Here is a 12,881-nt window from a genome sequence, read left to right on the forward strand (position 1 = left end):
GCTCTGAACTTCCCCCAATTCAGTATCTTGTCAAAAATCTAACCACCTGCACTAGCTGGCTAAGCAGCCCTGACTAACCGTTTTGCCCTGTGTTCTCGAATTCCACAGGATTGTCTATGCAAGACTGAGCGGGCAAGTTGAGTGAGTGACTTTCTGAAAAACTTCCACTAGAAATGAACTGAGGAAATGCCTTTTAATAAGTAATCAGCTGGAAGAAATCAGGCTCTGTCTAGCCATCTAGTGATGCTTGCCTAATCACTGGAGACTTTTTCAAATGCCCTAGAACAGGAGAGTCTATGATTTGTTGAGCCCTGGCTTGGAAAATTCTAGAAAGAAGATACAAACAGCTGTGTGTGTATACATGGATGCCTACATGCATTTCCATTGATAAGATGATCATTTGTAAATTAAGAACTACTTGTTTACATTCCTGCCAGTGCTTTGCTGGATGTTTTATATGTGTTACCTCCTCTTATCCACATAGACAGAGAGTATCTCTATCTGAAAGATGAGGAAACTGAAGTACAGAGAAGCCAGTAACTGGCAGGTAGGGAACTTAAACAGGAGTCTGTTTGACTCCATAATCCATGCTTTTAACCTTTGCCTTTTAAGTAAGAATGGCTAACTTTTATTGGGCCTCTAGGTTCTCATTGCTCTAAGTAGTACACAGCCATCCTGCCAGGTCCTAAGATGGAGTGCTGCTGGAGCTCTTGACCCTCCACTTCACAGCTTCTGTGCAGAACCTTGTGGAACTGTCCTGGGGCCCCTAAGCCATAATCAATCCCTGTGGGAGGTGCCCGTGAGACCCTATCAATAAGACGTGTGTAGGTAGCCAGCACAGGACCTTGATCTTTCGTGGATGCTGACCTCCACCACAGCCAGGAACCTGAATAGCATACCTGAGCACAGGCACCAGCTTCCCATCTCTAAATCCTGCTTTCCCAGGACATGCCCTCTGAGGTTTGTGGAGGAGTAAACAGCCATTCATCTGTCCAAGCCTCTCTGGATTTATGGCCTGACAGTTCCCTCCTGCCTGCACCACTGCACTGTGTACTGCAAACACATATGACCTTTGCTGTGATTTCATCTCAGCTCACTTCCATACAGAAAACCTGTTTTGTATTGACATTGTGTAGAGCAAGTTCTGCCTACGTTAACTCCCTTATCCCATAGTCCTAGCCCCAGGAACTCCAGCCTGAGTGGCCAAGTGCCACCAATTCCAAGAGCAAGGACAGGTGCCTTAAAAACACCCTGTTTCCATCCATCTTGTGTCTTTGGACCAGTGGAACTGCCCTCCTTCCTTCCAGAGTTTTCTAATCTCTCTCAAGGAGTAGATGGGTTAGGGGCTCAGATTGGATCATTGGCCATAAGGTGCTTTGTGGGTCATTTTCTTACAAGTTGGTTCCCATGTGGTAATTGTTAGTCACAGCTATTATTAAGTCCTTGGCTGAAGCAATAGACATTGTTGCTTGGATTCTTCCCATCCCCCCTCCCCTCTTAACCCCCCATTGCTACAGAACAAAACCCATTGTGGAGATCTGGAGATTGGCTGTGCACATATTTTCCAGGGAACCCCTGATGGGCTCACTGCTAAGGTTTCATGTTTCAGGTTGAAACTAGCTGGATAAAGCATTATTCACAGGCGATGACACACTCCCTTTCTGTACAGACATTTCTCCCACACTAGACTGGGGGCCCTCACAGGCCGTTTAGGCCATTCACCAAGAACAATTGACAGTATTAATTCAGATCCTTGCTAATCTACACAGAACGAAAAAATGTTAGGATTTTTAGATCACAGGAAGATCGTTATACATCCAATTCAGCCATCTGCACTCTGAGGTGTAGGTTAGGAAAAAAAGGAGGGAAGGGCCTCTGTAAATGAGGCAGGGGTGTGTGTGTGTGTGTGTGTGTGTGTGTGTGTGTGTGTGTGTGTGTGTGTGTGTGTGTGTGTGTGTGTGTGTGTGTGTGTGTGTGTGTGTGTGTGTCTTCTTCCCAGGGGTGTGTGTGTGTGTGTGTGTGTGTGTGTGTGTGTGTGTGTGTGTGTGTGTGTCTTCTTCCCAGCCCTGAGGCCAGGAAGCTGCTGAGTTTGCTTCCTTTGTGTATTAGGCTTTTTCATAAGACATAAAAGCAATCTTAAAATCCTGTAATTGAGTCCACCTACTTGTTTCTTCCTCCGATGAGGAAACTAGCCCAGTGAGAATCCTTCTTTTATCTAAGGTCCAACTGAGCTAGTGAATTGGGAAGAATGAAAATTAGCACACAGGGCTCCCGACTTCTGTGTGCCCCATTTATTAAGCCATTCTGGGATGATTCTGGAATGAACCTATCATTGGGCTGCTTTTCCCATTGGTTGGCCATTGCCTTGTGGAAAGACTTGACCTGGAGGTACAGAGAAAGGAAAAGCCCCAAGAAAGACCATATCCACTTTTGTTTTTGTTAAGGGCCACCTCAACTGCCTCATTCTATGTCATCTCCTGGAATTGCACAGTGCTCAGCCTGAAAGCCAGTATGGAACAGCTATGTGTTCCATTAGATATGTGTAACCTCCAAAGTGAAATTGGACCAGAAATTCCAAGGAAAAACAGACTGTGGAACTAGCAAATCCAGATTTAAATCTTGACTCTAGCTTTAGGCCCTGTGTTCAAACTCCAACGTCAGGAAAAGAAAATTGTCCCACTACTTATTGGTCCTGGAAACATGGACAAGTAACTTTTAATCACTGATGTCAGGTTTTCATCTAAATATAGAATGATAATACATGCTTGAAGAATTGTTGTGAAGAGTTCAATAATCTCTGTAAAAGCTCTATAGAAAGCTTATCAGGAACCCGATAAATGCTCCTTTTCCTGTAACTTAGCCTCCCTGTCTCTCTCATGCATATATAAGTTTGAGGTGAAATGAAAGCCAGACACTTTAAAGCTTTACCCTTAACTTAAAAACTTCTGGGTTTTGTCACAAGCTTAACATTAACCAAATTAGATTTGGTTTATCTGTAGACCAGGAGTTCATCATAATCTTTCCCTGGACACTTACGGAACTAAGCACTTCCTGGAGGGGTGGGAGGTATGGATACAGGATTCTAAGAGAATAATCTTTAAAGTTGAAAAGACCCCTTCCCCCCAAAAAAATTAACTCTTGTTCCTTTGACTCAAAAAGCCCCTACAGTGGCTTGAGGTTGCAGACCTGTCAGTTTTCAGCAAAATCAGAGCCCCTCAGTACACTGGCAACTTGGGTGTGTTTAAACCCTGTCAAACTCTTCTTTATTTGCCATCCAAACAAGAACCATAGGCACAGAGGCTTGTTTTCAAATTTTAAGAAAGCACATGTTTCTGCTTGTTTTTCTTTCTGTCTCTCTTCTGCCAAAATGCTAACTGGGTTCACACTGGATTCTGAAGTTGTTTTTGTTTGTTTGTTTTTGTTTTTTAAATTTTAAGACAAATCTTAATTTCTCAAAGAATTCCAAAAGTTTAAATGTGGAAATACAAAGAAAGTGCCTAGAATACTACCTTGATGTAAACACTCAGTAAGTAACTGTTTTCACAAACTTCTTCATCTTCTGCTACCTCCTCCTAGTAGTAGTAAACCTAAGTTTTCTTAGAATGGCACTTGGGAAGTAATTAGGAAATAAGTCAGATACTTTCTTTCTTTCTCTTTGTAGTTAGCATTATACAATCTCTTCATTCTAAAAGTTGCTCTCTACCGAAACTTTAGTGGGAATTGATTTTCTTAGTGGTACTGTGAATGGTGAAGTATCATCCTTTCACCCCTGGTCTTGATTATATACCTAAATATATGTTATATCACTGTTTTTGAGTTGGAATTCTTGAGAAAATCCTATTAGTCGGTCAAATGATTGTCTTTAAATAAAAGTGCACTTCTTCTTTTTATTATTGGTGAAGTCAGGATCACATCTTTTAGTAAGCATCGAAGGGGAAGGTTAAGCTGGAAGGGGAAGGTCAAATTGGAAGAGAAAGTTGGGCTTAGCCAGGAAATATTCTTTTTTATGTATGGCATAGCAAATTGGAATTTTCCTATGCAACAAAAGAGAGTCTGTTTCAAAGAATACTGTTTAATCTAGATATTGTGGATAGGACAATGCAAGGAAATATTTTGTACTAATGTGATTTAGGCTACAGTATTTGTATAGAAAAATTCATCATCCTTTGTTATAAACAGTACATTTATTTGTAAGTGAGACCTTGTCTCCAGTGGAGAGATGCTTGTTAAAGGGACAAAGTCCTTGTTCCCTCACATCAATCTCAGAAACTCATTTCAGGAGCACTGTGTTCCTGTGAAATGCTCACCATTGCTGTCCAGGGGGTAAATTCCAGAGTGACCAAGGCTGTACCCTACTGTCTTCCCTCACTTGCTTTCGTATTACTTTTGAGAGCTCCCCTCCTTGTTCCCAACAACCTCAGTCCAGAGAGTACTGAAGGCATCTTAGTAGACAAATAGTCTTCCACAAACCACTGGTTCTTTCCTCTGGGGACATTCGTAAGAATCTTTCCAGTGGAGTACTTCCACAGTGATGGGGAGGGTCAAGGAGTACTGATGGGATTTCTTAGCTCTGAGGCACTCCAGGAAAGCTAGATAATGCTTTGGATCAGGGCTGGGTATCTTGGGAAGCCCTGAGATTTGGGGGAAGACAAAGCATTGTCAAAGTTTTGATAGAAGCCTGCTGGGAAAGTCTTCACTGGAAAGCTTCCCCGTGCCCCTTTCCAGTGGAACAATTCATAGGCTCCACGCCCGCTTTCAAATGGATGGGTTTTGAAGCAGTCAACAAAAAAGCATCCTGCTGCCAGGGCCAACCATCAAAAAGAGAAGAGAGAGCAATGCAAAACCATGGGGGAATGTGCGAGGGAGAAATATTGCAGTGCAGAGATGTGGCTCTGCTGGTCTGATACCCTGTGCATTGTCTCCCCTAAAGGACCCCATGGTTTAATGGATGGGGCTTTAACCTACCCAGAGGTCAGTCTCTGCTGGACAAGTGGAACCTCATCCCTGAGGGCATCGACATACTTATGACACATGGACCTCCTCTAGGTAAGTGAAGCAAAGGTTGTCCTTTAGTCATAGCAGATGCCTTTTTTTTTGCAAGCATAATGAATAATGCTTCAGGGACATAATCATTTTCCTCCAAAAAAAGGGGGGGGGGAGTGAATACAAAAAGAAAAGTCAATGTCTTTAAAGAAACCCAGTATGATAATTAAACTCAGCAGTTCTTCCAGGCTTACAGGTGTTCGTGAAATTAAATTTTTTGATTTAGTTGAGTCAGGGAAAAAATCAAATGAGTACAGAGCGCTACAATCTTTTGAGTTTGATAATTTATTTTAAGAACTGCATTCACTTTGGAATAAGGGGGTGGGGTGGGGAACAGAAGGAAGGCATAGACCTACCAATCACAGGGCTTTTGAATAGCAATGAAATGATAGAAACTTCTGTTCAAAGGATCTCATTTTCCATTTCCACATAATGCTGGAACCTGGGGTATCTTTAAAGTTTAACATTTGAGCTGATTATAGGAGAAAAGAATCTTTTTTTAAAAAGAAGATAAATTGTTCTGGAAGGACTTGGGCTGAAAATTACTTAAGGATACTCATTCTCCAAGCTTATCAAGTGTGCATTCAAGTTTATATTGTCTGTGTGCTTTAAAGCTACCCCGTACTCCACAGATTATGGATAAGAACATGATTATTTGACTTATTTAATTATCTCCCAGTTATTCCTAAGATTGTGATACAGCTGATGTTTCCTTCTTTTCTTTCTTTCTTCCTTTCTTCCTTCCTTTCATTCTTTCCTTCTTTCTTTCTTTCTTTCTTTCTTTCTTTCTTTCTTCCTTTATTTCTTTCCTTCCTTCCTTCCTTCCTCCTTCCTTTCTTCCTTCCTTCCTCCTTCCTTCCTTCCTTCCTTCCTTCCTTCTTTCCTTCCTTCCTTCCTTCTTTCCTTCCTTCCTTCCTTCCTTCCTTCCTTCCTTCCTTCCTTCCTTCCTTCCTTTCTTCCTTCTTTTAGCTCTCTCTGTATTTTTTTTTGTTTTAACTAACTAATATGAAATGAGTTCTCTATACATTTGGGGGGGGGTTGGCAGGAATGAAGTGTACTTGGATTTGAACTTAGGGCCTTACACTTGTTAGGCAGGCACTATACCACTATAACACCTCTAGCTAGGATTGAGTAGCTAGGATTATCTTGGGCTCCATACAACATTTTTAAATGCATAGTTCTTAAAGAGAATTTAACACTATTTCTTGACTTACGGTTGTTTTCTGTCTCCTCCCTCCTCTATGAGCATCAAAAGTAATATATATAATATTAATTTCTAGATACAAGTTAATCTTTGTAGGTGTTTTCTCCTACTGCTTTCTTTGCATTAAAAGGAAACTACACTGTGTCTCACGATGAAACAGTATAGGAAAAGAAACAAGGGAAGAGAAGCCAGATCTGTTGCAGACATGGAAACAGTGCACCCAGAGCCACCATCTTCATGGTGTTTCCCTAACCACATTACATCCTAGCTTATGGTTTTGAAGATTTTACTTAACAATAATCTTTATCAAGTGATAATTAATTACCCACTCTTTTTTTTGGGGGGGGGTCCAGTCGTGGCGCCTGAACTCTGGGCCTGGGCACTGTCCCTCAGCTCTTCAGCTCAAGGCTAGTGCTCTACCACTTGAGCCACAGCGCCACTTCCAGCTTTTTTTTTTGCTTATGTGGTGCTGAGGAATCGAACCCAGGGCCTCAGGCATGCAAGACAAGCGCTCTACCACTGAGCCACCTTCCCAGCCCAATTACCCACTTTTATACCCATTTAGGCTAGCTAAGTCATAACATTCTAACTAAATATTCTGATTAGTATGCATTAACTGGCAAGAGCATCCTACATTCCAGCTAATGTGATCCCTTTGCCTAAATAGCCTAGTTAGTTGATGTCATGACTTACCTCTGGCTAGTCACTGGAAGGGACTTGAGCATTTCCAGAATGGAAACATTTCCATCACTAGAATGATATTTGGAAGATAGCTTTGAACAGAACAACCAATTCACAAATTTTATCAAGTCATTCTTTTTAGACTAAAACAAGTGATAGCAGTAGCAAGTCTGAATACCAGACCTCAAAGAATTGAACTGTCCCAGCATGCCCTATTAAGGACACAAGTACCCCTGACTTTGTATAACAGTAGAGGAAGTTAGGCTGTGTGAGGAGCAGAATGAGTGGTACAGTAGGAGTTTCAAAACAGAAAGTCAGACCAAGTTTTCAAAATGGAAAGTTGAACCTCAATCAATATTCTTGGGATTCTGATATTGACATTGAGCTCCTCCCTGCTCTGATAGAAGCCACAGTGCCATGAGTTTTAGGGGCTTTTTTCTATTATAATTTGAACAAGATGCTTTCTCAGATGCTTGTGCACAGAAGTAGAATGTGTCCCCCCTTCAAGTAAAGTCCATCTATTATGCCAGTGTATGTGGGCTCAGGAAATTTTCCTCTTATGAGAAATTTGGAAAACACTGGTTTGGTTTTTGCTAGAACTTCTATCTTATGCTTTTCCCAGGGTCTCCAGTCACTGCTTACACCCCAGCTAGCATGCCTTTACAGAGACACTAAATATTCCTGACTACAGTTTGGCCGAATAAAGCAAAAATCAGCCTCTTTCCACTCGGTCATTTCTAAATAGTAGAAATAACCTAATGGAACTGTGGAATGGATTCCCACAGATTACAACTTAGCCTTTCATCCCACCTGCCTTCTTTATACCTCAGCCTGCTGAGGTGTATGGATTTCATTCCAGACCATAATCATCTAAATAGCTGACTTTTGCTATAATTGATGTCAGTTTTTATGGATTTTCTGCATTAAGCGTTGAACTAAGTGGCTTTTACTTTAAAAGTAGTCAATTAGCCCCAGCTTGCTAGATGCCACCATGAGGTCAGATTGTTGTCTATCTCTGGAAAGGAAGCTAGAGAAGCAACTTCCAAAGCTTTGGTCATCAGGAAAAACAAGGATTAAGAGCTAATTTTCCTAAAGAGAACAAGGTATCTATTTTATGACTTGTTTATAGGCAGCAGTTTCTAGTCCTTCTTCTTTGAAGCATCTTAGAAGCAAACTGGTATGAGAAAGTATAAGAAAAAAAAAACATAATGAAAAAGAGAAAGGAACTGAATCAAGGGAGAGAGACATTATGGGGCTACCGGGAATAAGTGTCATGAAGAAGATTTGAAACCCATGGCTGAATAAATTACAATCGTTACCGAAAAAAAAGTTAATTAACTGGAAGGGGGGGGAATTCCAAATATATATATATATATATATATATATATATATATATATATATATATATATATATATATATGTTCAAGAACTTAACGAAGACAAAGTGAAAGTGAAAAGTTTCTTAAAAGCCATCATGAGCTTTAATGGAGGGTTAGGATTACAGATAATGTAATAAACCTTCTGTGAGTTATGGCTTCCTTAAAGTCTAAATGAAACCTTACCTGAAGAGAGAGAATTAAGAATATTGATCGCTTTCTGCCCTTAGGTTTTCGCGACTGGGTTCCGAAGGAGCTTCAAAGAGTGGGTTGCGTGGAGCTGTTAAACACAGTCCAGAGGCGTGTCCGGCCCAAGCTGCACGTGTTTGGTGGAATTCACGAAGGTAAGGAATCTACCACACCTGTGGTGTCAGTATCCATGATGGTATTCCCTAAGGGGAGACTAGCTGAACTCGGATAACTAGAACAGTGATTCCCAAACCCATTCAGCCATGGGACTGCTTTTATGTAAAATGAAATCTTAAGAGAGAAACTAGCATAGAAAGCTAAGGTGTGTGTGTGTGTGTGTGTGTGTGTGTGTGTGTGTGTGTGTGTGTGTGTGTGTGTGTGTGTTTGTTGTTTTCTTGTTGTTGTTTTTACATTGAGCAGAGTAGACATGTCCTTGCTACGTACCAATCACTCTCCATAGCACCTCTGGAATCTCAGGGCTCAAAGGAGGAATATATGATCATCATTGCTACCGTGTATTCCAAAAGTACAGAAGGAGTGGTTTTCTGTTGTTGTTGCTGCTGCTGTTAAGGGAGTCAGATGAAATGCCCTGGGAATTAGGAGCTATATAAACCTTCCATGATCTCTCCCCCACACTGCTACATATGACGCTTCACACCAATGCACACAAAGATCCAGGAAGACAGGTGCTGTCTGAAGAATAACTCATGACTTGCAAGCTATATAACAGAAGTAGAGAGAACTAGCACATTTGCAGTAGATGTGAGATTAAACAGAATAATTTAATCTCCCCTACATGGGAACTGGTCCAGTTACCATTTTCTGCTTTTCAAGGTAAGCTCAGCAAAGGTCACAGAACCTGAAAAAAATCTCACAGGACCCTTCAAGCCTTTCGGTTTTATATGACCTGCCTTTTCCTAACTATTCTTTGTGTCTGCAGACACAAAGCGCTCGTTCATTTAGATTTCCAGGACCTCCCAGACTCACAGTTCCAGATTTGTGTGCAGTGGGTGTGTTTATATGGGCAGCTGCCATCTTCTCTTCCACTCCTGCTTATGTATTGCTGCTTTCTGGATAAAGATATTTATGAATCGGCAGTCATATACAGCAGTGCATAATGCTATATGTGTGTGACCGGGCAAAAAAACAAAAACAAAAAACACCCCCAAACTAAAGTTTGCTTTTCAAAGCCCACAAATTCAGTGGCTTCCCAGTTAGCTGGACAATAAAGAACATACTGAGAATCATCCGACTGAGGCCAGAGAAATTCAGCTTCCTCCAAGTGCAGGCTCCAGCTGAGTGGCTGTTCCCAAGGAGAGTTAACAGCAGCTGGCTTCCATGCCACTGAGCTGTGTTCCCTGAGAAAGAACTCCCCTACTTCCTAATGCCCTGGAGCAGAGAGAACGGACCTCCTATCTACAACATTGGTGGGGAGGGAGGGCATTATCTTGAAAACTGGTTTGAATTCCTACAGCATTCCTTCAAGTTTGCATTTCATTCTTTAAAAACATAAAATAATTCACTAGCTTTAAACTAGCCAGACAATTGGGAAATTCCACCGGAGCCCCAAAATAATAAACTCATTTTAAAAGGAGGAGATCGTATTCAAATAAACTTGTCTCGCTTCTATTCACTTAAGACAGCTGAAGAGGGCAAAGAGAGGGCAAATACCAACCTCTTGATGGAGAGAGATAACAAGACTTTATGACCCCCGAACTAAACAGTGCACATTTTAAATGCCTCCTTTCTTTTCTTAAGAGATTTTTCCATTGACCCTCATTAAGCTCTCCCTAGGCTTACTTGGAGAAATTTAAGCAAGTTAGGGGAGAAAAAAAGAGACCCTTATCTGTGATTTCTATAAGTCCTGATGATTTTATTTTTTCATGGTTGTATTTTTGCATGCCGTAAGAGTCTGATATTAGCATAGAACTACAAACTGAGTTACAGAGACTATAACTAAGTAAAATACAAGATATCCAGGAAAGTAGACAACTTTCCTAAGATTCTAAAAATTTCAAAAGGAGTATATAAGCTAAAGGTCTAGAGAAATATTCTTTGCTTTCCTTAAGCTAATCACAAGTATGTTTATACTACATATGTTAAGTGTTTTTGATTGACGCAGAGTCCAGGTAAGTCCCTCCCCCAGGAAGCAGTGTCCCATGAAGATGCTTCAACACAACTGTTGGACAGTTTATTAGTTGATGTTTTGAAATGAAACAGGATCTTCAAATTAAAACTATATAGTTCAAGGTAAAAATCACTTATGGGGATCTTCATTGAAGACAGAGATTATCTGATCCGTACGTAACAAAGCTGAGCATGCTCATCTCCCAACTTCCAGTGCTCTTTTCTCCTCACTTGCCCTGAGGTTCATTGGAGTTGGGCTGTGTTCATCCTCTATGAGTCAATCTTAGGTTACTCACTGCTTCTCCTAGAAATCAATGATCGATATAGGGCTTTGAAATGAAAGTACTTTATTTTTTTAACAAAGAAGAGAATGTTTGTCTTCTCTTGTAAAACAATCTGCATTTCTCTTGAAAGTTTAGAATGCAAATAAGGAAAAAGGATTCAACTCTTCGTGGAAATGGATAAGTCTCCCTTTTTAAAAGAAAATAAAATGAAATTAGACAGCAGTTCCTGAAGATCATTTGATCTGGTTAACAGACTCAACTGAATTTTTTTTTCTCCCTGCCCTCTGACAGAGATATTTTTGTTATCTTGCCTGGTGGTCCTGTGTTCAGTTTCTAGCATTTATAGATATTACAGTAACTGTGACATTGTCTCTCTACAGGTTACGGCATCATGACCGATGGTTATACCACGTACATCAATGCCTCAACGTGTACAGTCAGCTTTCAACCTACCAACCCTCCAATTATATTCGACCTTCCAAATCCACAGGGTTCTTGAAGCTCTAAATACCCTATTGGAATATGACAGAAGGTCTACAAACTGCCATTTTTCTAATTATAAACTTACATTCTCTTACTCGTTTATTTCTAAATCCTGTGAGTTCTTTTTGTAAATTGTTGGAACAAAATATGATGCTAGAGGTTGTGCTTCTTCTTTATTATTTTTTAAATGGGGCCTCCATTTGAAATCAAAGGAACATTGTGAATTTGTAAAATGACTTCTGTTTCTGCAAAGGCCACGCCATTGTAAATTGTTAGTGTTCGCCAAAGGACAGCCAAGCTTTCTTTTAAAAAGTGATTTTTAAAAAAGTCTTATTTTAATATGCTTTAAGCTGGAAGAAAAAGATAAAAGAAAAAGAAAAAAACAGGAGCTAGGCAGTGTTTTAAAACCATCCCGATTTGCACAATTGTTTGAAGTATTTTATTTTTAATGTTGTATTGTTGTTGTTGTTGTTTTCTTGGTAATGCTTCATTTTTGCAGATGAGGCCCCGACTTAGAGCAATCTTCTCAGCAGAAGAAGGCCTGGAAAAGCCTTCTCGTCACTCTCTTGCTATAAACAAGACTGTCAAGAGAAGAAGACAGACCTCACTCAAAGGATGACTTAGCTAGCGAGATCTTGGTCGTGGTTATACAAGGTCTCATTGTTTGTTCGTTCCTTTTAAATTATTTTAGCTTTAAAAATATGGAAATTGAATCTGTCAAGAGCAGGTATTTCATGCAGTAAAAAAAAAACAGCGTGCCGACTCATATGGGTTTATATATATAAGTATTTTTTGTGTATTATGACTAAGTTAGGAGTTTAATATTGCCAAGGACAGTACAACTGCAAAGGAATGCTGTACAGCAGCACATCAGAAGTCTCAAAGAACTGACGCATTTCTCAGAACTCAAGGTCTTAAAGAGCTTGAGTTAAATCTAGGTACAGTTACAAGTGTGTATAGACTTAAATGGATGCAATGGAAGCTAACTGAAATAAGGCTTAGTTGTCCTTTCTATTTAAATACCCTAAATTGTCTTCTTACTGCCTCTCCCCTTCCCATTTTGCACTGTGTGTCGATGCAATCTTCACTAGCACAATATATTGTCGCTAATAGTCCTTTCTGTTTTCCCATTGTAAATGCTGTTGAGCTTTATTCTATTTTATGTTATCTTGAAATTTAGGAAAGCAGTTGTTTTCTTTAAATTTATTGTGATATTCTATATCTAGCGGCCTTTATATGCAAATAAAATTGCAAGATTTTTAAAGCTGTGATCTTTGGAGGCTTGACTAGTGGGAGGGAGGGTAGCCTGGTCCTGAGGAAGGAGGGAGGAGATTCATTCACATACAATATCAGTCATCCCTTCGAGAAGAATTAGAATAAATGACTTTTTTCTTCTAATTTTCAATAAAGTTTTATTGCCTACCAATCACAGGCTGGCAGGTAGATCAATAAGGCCCTCGGAGTACTCCTTACTTCCATCATGTTGTCATCCCT

General features: G+C 40.2%; 1 protein-coding gene across 7 annotated transcripts in view; it reads left to right on the forward strand.

Moving 5' to 3' along the window:
- Mpped2 (metallophosphoesterase domain containing 2) overlaps positions 1-12,656 on the forward strand; it is a 174,132-nt gene extending 161,476 nt beyond the window's left edge. For all 7 annotated transcript variants that reach the window (XM_070032670.1, XM_070032673.1, XM_070032672.1 and 4 more), the window contains 3 exons: positions 4,931-5,046; positions 8,535-8,648; positions 11,285-12,656. In XM_070032670.1, the coding sequence (XP_069888771.1) occupies positions 4,931-5,046; positions 8,535-8,648; positions 11,285-11,403 (349 nt within the window). In that variant the 3' untranslated portion in view covers positions 11,404-12,656. The remainder of the gene's footprint in view (positions 1-4,930; positions 5,047-8,534; positions 8,649-11,284) is intronic.
- Positions 12,657-12,881: the final 225 nt, after the last annotated feature.

This window comes from Dipodomys merriami, unplaced genomic scaffold (genome assembly GCF_024711535.1).
Source record: "Dipodomys merriami isolate MVZ:Mamm:240054 unplaced genomic scaffold, mDipMer1.0.p SCAF_21, whole genome shotgun sequence".
Lineage (NCBI taxonomy): Eukaryota > Metazoa > Chordata > Mammalia > Rodentia > Heteromyidae > Dipodomys > Dipodomys merriami.